The following is a 13,795-nucleotide window of genomic DNA, read 5'->3' as shown; positions in this document are numbered from 1 at the left end:
AGGTTTCGAAAGGGCATCAAAAGCTGCCGATTAGTACTGCTATTTCACTGCCACGTGCCTGCATTGGTGCAGGTGCAACAAATGCAGGAGAACTTAGGTTGTGTGCCTGGTTTTTGTGCTTTCGGGAGGTTGCAGTTTTTACTGCCATCACCGACGCTTTGCCACTTGAAGCCTTTTTTTCCGTGCTTTCTTTGTAAAGGACTGTGGCGGCCAGTGTCTCGGTGACGTCTTCATCCGCAACTTCTGCCTAACTTGGATCAGAGCTCGCTCCATTTTCTCCTGGAGAGCGCCTTGTAGCCTTTGGCGTAGTGTAGCACATGCGCTTGCGCTCTCGTCTCCTCGAGAATGAGTCCACCCAATGTAGGTTGGAGGTCACCCAAAGTTGTGGGAATAATGCGTGTCCTGCGCGTATTTGCCATATGCACGAAGAACTCGTTAGAGCACCACCTCGACACCTTGTGAGCTGTAGACCTTTTCACAAACATGGTACACCAAGATGTGTGGGGTACGCCCACAATGAGTTTCGCTGAGACCTCTGTTTTGACTGTGTTGTCTTGTTGCAATCCATAGGGCCAAGTGAACACGCAGGCAGTTGACTTCCTGAAATGCAGGAAATGGTAAATAAATGTGTGCAGGAACTTCCTGCTAGCGTGCTTTCAAATAAATGTATACTGCGTCATCAAAGTTACGCTTGAGATTGTGGTTGTGAAGAGGAAGAGGTGCGATTTTCCTCTTCCTCTTCACAACCACAATCTCTCTGCATCGGCAGCTTGTAGTTTAGTGCGTGCTGTGTGTTCTCAGCGCTCAGTTTGCATTGAAGCAATAGACAGCACGAAGGTTACATCGCTCGCTCCTGCTGCCGTGCTTCCTCGCAGTAACGAGTGTCTGCACTCATCGAGTGGGATTTGTTCATATTTGCCGTGCGCACCGACAACATGCTTGTTAATACAGTAGCCAACGGATTTTTCGGACTCCAAAAATTCGGACTTGTTAGATATTCCGGACTTCATAGATGTACCGTTAGGGTTCCCATAGCGCTAATGCATTTTCGCGACCGATTTTTCGGACGAATCTAGGTGCCAATGTTCGATTTTTCGGACTAAATCGCTCACTCCACTCACTTTTTTTTTTCAGGTCAGCTCAGCACTATCGTCATCATCACTTAAGCGGAATGCGTCTTTTTTTTTTATATAGTTTCGGTTGCGCCATACACTGTGTGCGGGTGAAAGCTTGCGAGGGTGAGCCGGCAACGCACGCGGGAGAGAGGAAGGCGGCCGGAAGCGCACGGACTTTGTTCGCTCGTGGGGCACGGCGAGGGAGAAGGCGACGGAGACTGTGGGGAGCTGCGTTCATTGGCGCTGAGCCATGCTCCCTCAAGGGCTGCAGAAGATAGCACCAACCTTTCCTTTCTCAAATGAACCACTTAGTAGCTGCGTTCAGCTCTTGCGGCTGCTGCTGACGGAGCTGCCGTGCAGGCACCGTATCTTGAAAGCGATCTGCTATGTGGCCGAAGTGTGCGCCCGCGGGGGACTCATTTTCAAAGTGATATGCGATGGGTACAAAGGGCGTGCACCAAGCGCCAGTAGCTTCGTATGCTCTGTTTCCTTCTTTTTTTTTTCCATGTTCGCGTTGAAGCGAGAGAACAGACAGCGCGAAGTTGAATTTGCCCGCTGCTTCTTACTCGCTGCTTACTCCAGCGTTTTAACGAGTTTCCGCGGTCATCGAGTGAGATGTGTTCATGTAACCTGTGCGCGCGTGACACTATGCTTATTTAGTTAGTAAGCGCATATTTACAATTACAACTTTACACGGCCGATAAAACTAACATCCTTACTTCGTATAGCTGTCTATTAATTTGCTATTGCAATCGATGCTTCGCCTTTTGGGCGAAACTGCGACACTTTTCTTAAGCCGTTCTAAGCCTCATAATTTTTTTTACTCGGGGGGGGGGGGGGGGGGAGTTGGGCGAGTTTTTCGGACTGTTCGGTTTTTCAGACTGTTCAATTTTTCGGACTGTTTTTCAGTCCCCACTAAGTCCGGAAAATCAGTCGGCTACTGTATAGTTAATAAGCAAATGTTTACAAGTTTATACGGATGCTGAAACCACTATCCTTGATTTGTATAGGTGTCTACTAATTTGCTATCGAAATCGATGCTTCGTCTTTTTGGCGAAACTACAACTTCTTTTCACATGTAAAAATGAAAATAAAATTTCGTGCAGTTCACCACTACTCTCATTTCTGAATTTTTCATGTGTCTCGGCTCTTGTGTTTATCGGCTCTTACGTTTTTTTCATGGTCCTGTGAAAAACGTATCAGTCGGGGTTTACTGTATTTACCATATTGTCACGTAGTAGTGACAGTAAAGAAAACAGTCGTAAAACTGTGTATGACGAAGCTGATTCTTTATAAGGCGAACCTGTGCCCACAAAAGCAAGCTGCACTCGAAGCACAATGATAGCGGCGAACACAGTCGGCGATCGTCGAAATCTCATCAGCGGCGAAGCGCGTCGGCTTTTATACATGAGTCATTGAAGGTTGCAGAGTAATCCCTGGTGCCCGCGTAGCTTCCAGAAAGTACTAGACAATTCGCGTCGCTCCTACAATCAGATTACATAAGTGTCGATGACAACGGATAGAAGCTGTGGGGATTGAGGGTTGCGCCGGCGTCATTGCACGGGCTAACACCTGTTCTACCGTCCCCCGGTTTTCCCCATCCTCCGCGTAACCGGTTCCCGTGGTGGCGCTGCGCACGCGGCGGTTGCGCTGAGGGCGGGGCGCTGATGTCACGAGGCGGCCGGTTTTTCGGCTGCTAGCGGCGGAGCGTGCCTGGGACTTCTCTCCGGAACCAGCGCACGGTACGTTCATGCTTTCCTCTCGTCCGCCGACACCTTTGTGACTAGGACTGGAGCTCGCGCATGGTGCCTTTGCCCGTGCGGGGAGCGCGTACTTTGTGCTGATCCTTTTCCCGACGCTAAGCCGACGAGCAGTGCCATTAGTGCTCGCGCGAGGTCGTACCCCGCCGAGCCGCACTTGCCGAAAGCCTAAGCCGAAGGATATTGCCCGTGCTCTCGCGAGTTGACCCATTGGTTATCGCCAGAGCAAGTAGCATAGCCGCCGGGACTTTTCCTGGCGGCGTGTCCCAGCTTGAGCCTGTGCTCTCGCAGCAACGTGCTATAGGCGCCTGTTATTGTATTTTCGCCCTGGTGCGGGACCCCTTTGATTCCCCGCCGTGCAGGCATTTGTGCAGTGCTGGTGCGGACGGAATCAATAAATGGTTTCCGTCAACTCAGGGCTTTATTGTGTTTTTGTGTGCGTCGCTCGGTAGCCCCTTGTGCCTGTGCCAGCGTCATTGCGCGGGCTAACACCTGTTCTACCGTCCCCCGGTTTTCCCCATCCTCCGCGTAACCGGTTCCCGTGGTGGCGCTGCGCACGCGGCGGTTGCGCTGAGGGCGGGGCGCTGATGTCACGAGGCGGCCGGTTTTTCGGCTGCTAGCGGCGGAGCGTGCCTGGGACTTCTCTCCGGAACCAGCGCACGGTACGTTCATGCTTTCCTCTCGTCCGCCGACACCTTTGTGACTAGGACTGGAGCTCGCGCATGGTGCCTTTGCCCGTGCGGGGAGCGCGTACTTTGTGCTGATCCTTTTCCCGACGCTAAGCCGACGAGCAGTGCCATTAGTGCTCGCGCGAGGTCGTACCCCGCCGAGCCGCACTTGCCGAAAGCCTAAGCCGAAGGATATTGCCCGTGCTCTCGCAAGTTCACCCATTGGTTATCGCCAGAGCAAGTAGCATAGCCGCCGGGACTTTTCCTGGCGGCGTGTCCCAGCTTGAGCCTGTGCTCTCGCAGCGACGTGCTATAGGCGCCTGTTATTGTACTTTCGCCCTGGTGCGGGACCCCTTTGATTCCCCGCCGTGCGGGCATTTGTGCAGTGCTGGTGCGGACGGAATCAATAAATGGTTTCCGTCAACTCGGGGCTTATTGTGTTTTTGTGTGCGTCGCTCGGTAGCCCCTTGTGGCATCTGAGCCCGTGTGCGAGCGGTGCTGGAGGCGATGGCTGACGCGGCCCTGTGGCTCGCTAAGCTCGAACCCGTGGTGGTTGGTCTCCTGTGAGACACCAAGAACTCACAATGCGGACCAACTCAACATGTTAGATTCGTGATTCTTAAAGCAAAAGTTGGCGACGTCAGCAAGGTAAAACATGATGTAAGTCAGTTTAGACTGGTCGTCCCACTAATTGTAAGCGCTTACACGTTCACAGGAGGACAGCCAGTCTTCAACGTCATGCTCTCCTGTCCCACTAAAGATGGCTGGGTCGCGCTGACAGGTGCCGACAATGCCGGCGCAAGTTACAGGGGCAGCCGTTGGTACAGTCGGTGCGTAGGTAGCCCGCGCGTCAATCATGGTGTGCCGACGCGCGGTGGGCAGGTGTCGACGTACGATTGCGGAGCTCCAGGGTGACTTTAGGGATACCCAGCAATCTTCATCAAATGTAGTGATGTTTAATTAAAGGTGAGAAGCAGCAGATAAACAGCAGCGAACAGCCCGAGCTCTCTTGCAAATCACAACATTGGCTTTTTGGGTCGTTGTGGAGGAGATGTGAAGCGGCATGAAGACGGAGAAATGCGCTCCAACGAGACCAAGATGGCGGCGCTCGGCTGCGCCGTTCCGGAGATATCGTGGCTTGAACGCCGTTCTTTCGCGATTTCCGCATGACCTTGGGATACAACAATTTTTTTAGAGCTTGGTTTTCCGCTTAGAAACATTACAGTTCGCGATGCTTTTAAAAGGTGATCATAGTGAAAGACACAAAATTAACCATTCCACCCATCAACCCATCAGTTCATTAGTTGTCACCATATGAACTAGCCACAAAAGCGTCGCTGTTGGCTCTCGGCCCGCGCTGTTGCTATTTTCCATAGATTTTGCCACCATGCACCACGGCGCAGGCAAAAGAGATGCTGGTGCCAAGAAAACTGCCGACGAAGAGAAAGCTCCGTGTCGCCTCCCCAAGCGCAATGCTTTCTTTTGCCGTGGACACTAGCTGTCTCACTTGAGGTGGACACCTGAACTATTCCAAAGTGCAAGTGCATGCAAACAACACCGTCTGGAAAGTGCAACCGTGTGACATCCTCACAAGCACGGAGGTTACATCTTTCCGTGTGCGTAGCTGGCATAGCTGCTGAAAGAATCGCGAAAGAGGTGTGCCGCTGTTGCTAGGCGACACTTAACCGAGCGGAGCATGCGCTTGCAAAACCTAATGCGTTGTCACCTCCGCAGTGGAGAAAAAAGTCCCCTCCTGCGTTAGTCTCCTCCTGTGCCGTCTCAGGTTTCCTGAACTCATGCACCTTGTCGTCTGCTAGCCTACACTGTTCTGGCTGCCGTGAAAGATACAGGGAAGTTTAAGAATCCCCTGATTTTGGAATATTATATTTAGTACTGAGGCATTGTTAACCTCACACGGAAACTGAATAACCCACAGTCCACACGCAGAAAAATAATCAGGTTAAAGCTTTTACACAACATTAACAGCGGTAACACAGGAATCGATAAGAACATATATTTAAAACCACCTCATTATCAGTCTAAGAGACGCGACAATTCCAAGAAAATAAGGGCCTACCAAGGTCGTATTAATGTATTTAAATTTTCATTCTTTCCGCGAACAATTGCGGAATGGAATTTGCTCCCGGATGAGATATTGTCTGCACCCAATTTTTCATCTGCCATAGAGAACTTTACATGAATCTGTTGTAGACAATATTTCCAGTGTGCCGTTTTCATGCATTGTGTAACAAATTTTATAATCGGATGTTTTTTTTTTATTCGATGTGTTGTCTTTCTCTGTAATTACGATTATTATATTTGTAGTACCATAAATGATATGATGCTGTTTTTCTTGAAGTTCAATATATGACCTTTATGTTTGTAATTAACCCCCCTACGATAATGCCCAACTCGGGCGCTGTAGGTATTTGTAATAAAAAATCATTATTTCGAAAATTTTGGTATTCTGAAGTTTTTAGTACAGCAATATTTTTACGATGAAGCGAAAAGCAGTCGGTATGGGATTTCTGAAAAGTTTGTTAATGACGCGTTTGTAGTAGCGAGGTTTCAATGTATCTGGAATCAGTATGAATTTGTTCCACTGTATTTCATTTTTGGCAATACTCAGTGACTGCAGTGCCACTATCTCCAGGTGATGCGCAATAAGGGTTGAACTGATTCATCTTGTAATTTTTAAAATCAGAGAAAGGATTTGCCAGGGTGGTTCTTGTGGGAAGTGCAGAATGTGAGTGTAAATTTTTTATTTATTTATCAATTTGTTTACCCATTTATTTGTACCCTCAGGGCCCAAAGGCACTTACATATTTACTCGATTCTCGCGCCCCTTTGAATGTAGCGTGCACCCAGTTTTCACGGGTTTAAAGTAACAAAATGAACGTGCAGCTTAATGTAACATGCTGCCGATTTAGAAAACCATAGCTTTAGTAGACCCCACGTTTACGGTCAGAAAAAGTGACACGTGCAGAATTTACCTTCACAAAAGAGAAAACGCCAATAGCGCTTCATTGGTTACAGTTACCATGCACACAAGGGTCGTATTATTGAGGTCACATCTATTGATACTGCTATCACTTTAGTGAGAGACTGCATCGGACTTGTAAAGGTCTGCAGCTGTTCCTGGCAACTGCGTGCAGATGGCTAGCTGGCACCCGTGCATGAGGTACAGAGTCGCACGAAATCTTGTGAAAGTGAAAGTACGGTATTGACACTGCTATAACGTGAACTTTTTTTAGTAAATAGTAAGTTTCCTTGCCCTCCTTTTTTTGCCCCCTCAACTATGACTGCCCCCCAAGCTCGCATTGTAACTTTTTTTTTTTCTTAGGGGCACAAACTCTGCCCTCGTGTTATTTTTGGAGTCACATTATGCTTGCATAAGTACGGTATCTCTGAAGCTTATTGACCGAGAATACTGCTCTAAATTGTAGTCGAGCATAAAATGAACTCATGGCAAATTTCACGAAAACATGTTCTGTGGCCATTTTGTGATGGCGATGACGCTGCGTCTGATAGCTTTGATAGTAGGCTGTTGCCAACGCTGCAAATGCGGTTTTGGTGTCATATTCGATTAAAATGTGCAGGCAATTTTCGGACCTATTCTCTCTAAAAAAAGGTATGCATTAGATTTGGGTAAATACGGAAGGGAGTGGGTTAAGCAGGATGCGCAGACAGAGTACAATGAGTAAGATGAAAATTTTTAGTAATTATACAATTTTAGTTAGTGGTAAATAGCAAAAGTAGCATGTAGCAGTGCGTAACAGATAACTAGCTTTCTAGTTATTAGCTAATATATTGCAAAGAATGAAAAGGAATCTCGTGAGTAAATTATGCTTGAACATTGTTTGTTAATGTCGCATGGAAGTTAGGATTATTAGTTTTCATCTCTCTTGGAAGGCTTCAAGGGAAAAAGAAGTCTTAATTTTAGTGTCACATGACTTTGTTCTGCTGATGCGATTGCAGCGGGATCCCGGTTCTGGCAGAGCGGCACCTTCGAGGTGTCCAAAAGCAGTGAACCCCGGGCTGGCAGCTCCCTGCAGGTGACGCTGCCTTCGGAGCTGGAGGGCATCTCCTACATCCAGGTCACCATCCAGAAAGGTACGCACACTCAGAGACGGGGATCTATCACGCGCGTCCTGTCCTCCCGATCTGATTAGTTCGGGAGAAACCAGCTAGCCTGTTCCAAAATTGTCAGTTGAGAGCTTTGAGCAAAAGTTTTGATATGTGTCTTTGTAACTGGACGTCAGCTAGCTGTGATCGGGGAAAAAAGAAAAAAGAAGCCCAGGAAAAATTATTACTGACTCATTTTGGCACTTTGTGTGTGGAAACTTAAGAAACAAAGAAAAAAAGAAAAATGTCCTACTTTAAGCACGCAAGTGGACCAACAAACTTTCTGCCGATCTCCCAAGGCTCAGTTGTGCTGTTTGCAGAGCACAGTAGCTTGCATGGTTCCCGGCATTAATGCTGGCTTTGCGAGAACGGGAGTGGCACAGTCCACTCGGCTGCCTAGTGTTTAGCTGCCTGTGGAACATTGAGGCACACACTGGCAGCTCTGCCTGCCAGATACATTTTTTAGGCTTTTCTATACAGTTAAACCTGGGTATAACAAAATTGACAAATTCCCGAAAAACTTTTTTATAAGGAGGATTTCGTTATATGCAGGTTCGGCACGAAAATACGAAAAGAAACGCTTACCGTATTTACTCAATTCTAACGCGCCCTCGATTGTAACGCGCACCCGTTTTTCGTGACCAAAAGAGAGGAAAAAAAATTGTTTACAGTACCATGCACCTTATGCTTTCATGCAGACATACAACTATCGCTCAAGATTTACTCGCCATACACTAAAGTTGCGATGAACAAAGAAGTCCCAGTTTCGCCCGAAAGGCAGAGCATCGATTGCGACAGCAAATTAGCAGAAGGATAGTAGTTTTATCCGCCGTATAAGCTTGTAAACATTTGCTGTTTAACTAAATTGGTAGACTAGTGCCTAAGCACACGTACGTGGTCACACGGTCAAGCACATGGTCGAAGCTACGGGAGCTAGGCTCGAAGTGCGTAGGAGGCGGCCATATTGAAATGCCAATGGCGATATAGTAGCGCAAATTTAGGGGCGTACTCCTGAACGGCGGGATCAGGTTTGAATGAAGGAGGGGGAAAGGTCACGCCCGCAGTGGGAAGATCGCCGGGTCGAGGAATGCAGGCCCGCCTCGCGCACGCTCGCTCTCGCCTCGCAGTTGCCGTGAATTCGAGCGGGTCAAGCGCGACGCCGCCGCTTCGCATTCCGTCGTGGCGGAAAAGGTGCTTCCAATTGCTGCTCGCACAAAAATGACAAAATTTGGCGCGAAATCTCTAGGTGGTCGGGGGGGAAAATTCGTTATTTCGAGGGGGTCTCCCACTGCCACTTTGTTACATAGAGGTCTCAAATACATGTGCTTCTATAGAGTAATGGCGGGGAATAGAAAAACTTCCTTATATCTAGGAATTCGTTATATGGAGGTTCGTTATAAGCAGGTTTAATTGTATTTCTGAATTGAATGTTATGCTGTTTGATATTCGCTTTGGTTTAAATTTTAATACAGTGAAATCTCTATGTAAATAACTTCAGGGGACTGCAGCAAATTGTTCATTGTTCTGAAAAATCGCTACGCTGTTTGATATTCGCTTTGGTTGAAATTTCAGTACAGTGAAATCTCGATGTAAATAACTTCAGGGGACTGCGGCAAATTGTTCATTGTTCTGAAAAATCACTATATTGAGAGCCCCTAAATTAACCATTCTGTGCATCAACCCGAATTCTTCAATTCTTTAACGTCTCCCTTCTTATGGATTAGTATAATGTTGGCGTTCTTCCAGTTCTCTGGTACACTTGAAGTCATGAGGCATTGCGTATAAAGGCCGCAAGCTTTTCAAGCATGATATCTCCTCTGTCTTTTAATAAATCGACTGTTATTCCATCTTCTCCAGCAGCTTTTCCCCGAGTCATGTCTTGCCAGGCCTGTCTAACTTCATTGCTAGTTATAGAAGGAGCCTCTATATCCTGTTTGTCACTACTTTGAATGAACGTAGCTTGGCTGCTCTGGGAACTGTACAGGTCAGTATAGAATTCTTCCGCTGCTTTTACTATGTCATCGAAATTGCTGGTGATATTACCCTGCTCATCTGTCAGTGCATATGCCTTCTCCTATGCCAAGTTTTCTTCTCACTGATTTTATGCTGCGTTCATATTTTATGGTTTCCTCAATCTTTCCCACGGTATAATTTCGAATATCCCTTACTTTCTTATTGTTGATGAGGCAATAATTTAGCTTGCATGAAAGAAGTGAGCAACTTGATCGGGGTCGTTGTCATAGACGGGCCATTGTCAATCTCGTCGTCGCTGTCGTTGCTGTCGCCTCCGTAGCACAATGCCGCTGTCTGTCGCGACAACCATTGCCCCATTGGAGATCTCTTCGCAGAACGATGCCGCACTATCTGCACTCAGAAACTCCTCTGTTGAAGCACTACCTGTTTCATCGTTAGTAGCAAAGCGTTCCCAGAGCTCGGTAATGTTAGCGGCTTACACTGCGTTGGTTTCACTATCATGGGGGGTTTCACCCTGGCGCACAAAGCTCACCTTTTCCGTTGATCCTCCCTGGTTGCCCTGGTGCCCTGATGCCGTCCCTGGTTACAGCCATCATGATCCCGGCGCACCTGTGCGGGCTTGTACTTCTTTGAGTCTTGGAAAATTTGCAGCTTCCTCTCAAGCGAAACAGCTTTGCGCTTTGTCAGCACCATCTTCTACTAACTGCTGGGCTGTCCGCTGCTTCGGGGCTGCTTCCACGCTCGCTGAGATTGTAGAAAGGACGAGCACCGCTTGTTCTTTTTCTTTTTTCGTCTCTCTCTCTTCAAGCGTAGAGTATAGTTTCATAGCATAGCATAGTGGAGCACGATCGGGGGCGACGCGGTCGTGAAGCGGCTGGCGCCATCTTGTGGCTCGCTGCGTCAACTCACGATACCCTTCGTGGCTTTCGCAGTTTGCACACAGGCAGTACAAGCTGCCTAATAATGACAACAGATGCAAACTCACATAGACAAATTTTTTGCCCCCTCTTGGAGCGAACTTAGCAATGCAAATTTCATGATTATTCTGCATGGAAAACGCCATCCAGAAGGCAAAATTTTGGTTGTTATATCCGACATGCAGTGAATAAAGTATCGTTATGTATGTGTTTTTTTATCATAGCCCTAATGCATAAGTTGATACTCTTAAGCCGACTCATCATTATAACCGATATATCGTTATATGTAGTAAGTGGACTGCACTGTACTCCAATATAATCCCAATAGGGTGCACAGTTGTTAACTTGGAAATAAAAAGACGGCTTTGGGAGCCCGTGAAATGCTACACGGCCACACATGCATTGAATTTTGAATATCTTTTGGGCCCAGTCAAGCTATTATTGTAGCTTTTAGCCCAAAATGACCATCCAGTTTGTTTCTTTTACTGGAAAATAAAGATTGATTTGAATAAAACAACAAAATAATCTTTAACGTGTGTGACATGCAACTTAGCACCTGACACGACAGCCCTTAGATAGCTGCCTTCTGTTCCATTGTGATGGTCTTTTGTTTACGCTTTCCATTTGGCTCGTGGCGGTCGAGCAGCACGAGGCACACATCACAGCGCTCCGCTCTGCGATCGAGGAGGCAAGCCAACTTCGCCGCACCGGCTTGGCTTGAGAATAGTGTTTGCCTGAGCTCATTGGTTGCACATAGCACAAATGGTTTCCAGCAGAAAACAAGAATAAACATTCAATTGCTAGTCCAGCGTGTGTCATCGCCCCTTTCTGTCCGTGTCCATATGTTCTGCTGGAAACCATTTGGGCTTGGCTTGGCTTGGCTGAGATTTCACCGATTCCAATGCGATCTCGGAGGGCACACCCAGCTGCCAGCCCGCATAGCGGGCCGCAGGGAGAGGGAGAAGTGAGCGCACTAATCTTGCACCACCTCGCGTAGCACGCAACAGGCTTGCACGTGACCTTGAAGATTGTGCCGGGGAGATCTCGGAGGCCACACCCAGCTGTGCCTGCTTGCGCAGCGCAGAAGTGAATGCACTAATCTCTCGCACTGTCGCGCGTGGCGCAACTCGCAAACTCAAGCAAGTGCATATACTGTGCTGCTGCTTGTGTGCAGGTGCAGAGCTTGTCGGTTCTTGGTGTCTCACAGGAGACCAACCACCTGCGGGTTCGAGCTTAGCGAGCCACAGGGCCGCGTCACCCGTCGCCTGCAGCACCGCTCGCGCGCGAGCTCAGAGGCCGCAAAGGGCTACCGAGCGACGCACGCAAAAACACAGTAAAGCTGAGTTGACGGAAACCGTTTACTGAAACCGTCGGCACCAGCACTGCACAAACTCCCGCACGGAGGGGAGCCAAAGGGGTCCCACACCAGGGTGAAAATACAACAGGCGCCTATAGCACGTCGCGGCGAGAGCACAGGCTCAAGCTGGGACACGCCGCTAGGAAAAGTCCCGGCGGCTATGCTACTTGCTCTGGCGATAACCAATGCGTCAACTCGCGAGAGCACGGGCAATATCCTTCGGCGATCTTGCCGCCGCGGGCGTGACCTTTCCCCCTCCCTTCATTGAAATCTGGTCCTGCCGCTTGCTGCAGCTGGCCTAGCCCGCCAAGCCGGCACTCCCTCCTTTTCCAGCTGATGTTGCTGACGCACTGGTACACGCTGTGGCACATCAGACTCGATGAGCGCGGAGCACGCGCTGTAAAACGCTGGCGGCGTGTGGAAGCGCCGCTGGAGAAGCGAGCGAAGTGACCTTCGTGCTGTTTATCGCTTCAATGCAAACTGAGCGCCGAGAACACACAGCACGCAGAAAGCTACGAGCCGCCGACGCACCTACACTGCTAGACTCTGCCCCAACGCAGATCGCTTTCACGATACGGCCTGCGTGACCGTGCGCCGCCCCGCTATCCCTCCCCCCTCGCTCACTCGCCGGTGCCTCGAGCGCAACGGAAGAAGGCGCGCTTCCTCCCTGCTTTTCTTGGGCGCGCGAGATGTTCGTCGGCTCCCCTCGCACGTTTTCACTCGCACATAAAGCATAGGGCACGCGGCGACTGCGTTATCGCCCTTAGACTTTAGGGTACGGCCACGCTACCGGCAAAAACACGCAGCAAAAACGCACGTCAGAAACGCGCGGCAACGCGTCATGCCGCGCGCGGCATAAGCGGCAGGAATCGGGGGTCTTGCGGCGTGCCGCGCAAAATGGGTTCGATTTCTGCGACAAATGCCGCATGCCGCGAGATGAAGAACCAGTCAAGAGTGACGAGGGTGACGTCACGGAGCCATCACAACCGGAACGCCGCCGGTCTGCGCCGGGTTTTCAATCGACGATCGTCGTCTCTCGCATGAAACAACGAGCGCTCGCGGTGTTGCTCGCCCGTTCGGAGAGCGCGGGAGATCTTATCGCGCTGCCGCGCGGCGAGACGCGCGTGCCACGGTGGCCTCGCGGCAAGGCGCTGACGCGCGGCAACTTGCCGCTCGCTGCATGACGCGCGCGTTTTTTGCCGCTACCGTGGCCTTACCCTTATACAGTAAAAGCTCGTTAATTCGAATTTCACGGGGACACTTAACGAGTTCGAATTAACCGAAATTCGAACTAACGAAAGTGATTAAAGAAAGCCACATCTGATGACAAAAACAAGGTAGAGCACCTCTAGGTACATTTATTTGCAAAAAAAGTCCGTAATGGTTTTCTGCTTTTTGCCTCTGAAAGCGATTGCTGCTGCTTTATCTTCCAGAGCTCGAATGAGCCGGAAAGCATCGTCTTCGTCTTCTTCGAAACTGAAGAAAAGCCGGGTGTGATTTAGTCCGTCCATCACCTGTGCCAACGAAGGTCGTACCGGTGTTTCACCAACATCATCATCATCATCTTCATCATTCGCGTCGTCATCGTCCACGGCTGGGTTTTCGTCTTTGCCGACGACTTGGGCGATGATTTCATCATCGGTCACGGTACCGCACACCGCCGCGCAGCTGTCGACATTCACGTAGTCGCCGAAGTCCACATCGCCGAGCACCTCCCGTACATGAACCGGAGCGCAGACGTCCTCTTCAACTTCATTTGCGTCTGCATTAAGGGCTCCGAAACCACAGTGCCGGAAACAATTCGCAATTGTTTCTGTGGTTACCTGATTCCAGGCACGCACAAGCATGTGCAGGGCTGTGAGCAGAGTGACGGTGTAGC

The 13,795-nt window shown here is 49.3% G+C and overlaps 1 protein-coding gene across 4 annotated transcripts in view; it reads left to right on the top strand.

Annotated features, from left to right (window-relative positions):
• Positions 1–13,795, top strand: part of LOC119458722 (mediator of RNA polymerase II transcription subunit 17) — a 201,956-nt gene that overhangs the window by 57,992 nt on the left and 130,169 nt on the right. For all 4 annotated transcript variants that reach the window (XM_037720581.2, XM_037720580.2, XM_049671394.1 and 1 more), the window contains exon 6: positions 7,522–7,656. In XM_037720581.2, the coding sequence (XP_037576509.1) occupies positions 7,522–7,656 (135 nt within the window). The remainder of the gene's footprint in view (positions 1–7,521; positions 7,657–13,795) is intronic.

This window comes from Dermacentor silvarum, chromosome 7, assembly GCF_013339745.2.
Source record: "Dermacentor silvarum isolate Dsil-2018 chromosome 7, BIME_Dsil_1.4, whole genome shotgun sequence".
NCBI classification, from domain to species: Eukaryota; Metazoa; Arthropoda; class Arachnida; order Ixodida; family Ixodidae; genus Dermacentor; species Dermacentor silvarum.
This window is presented reverse-complemented; position numbering and strand designations above follow the sequence as displayed.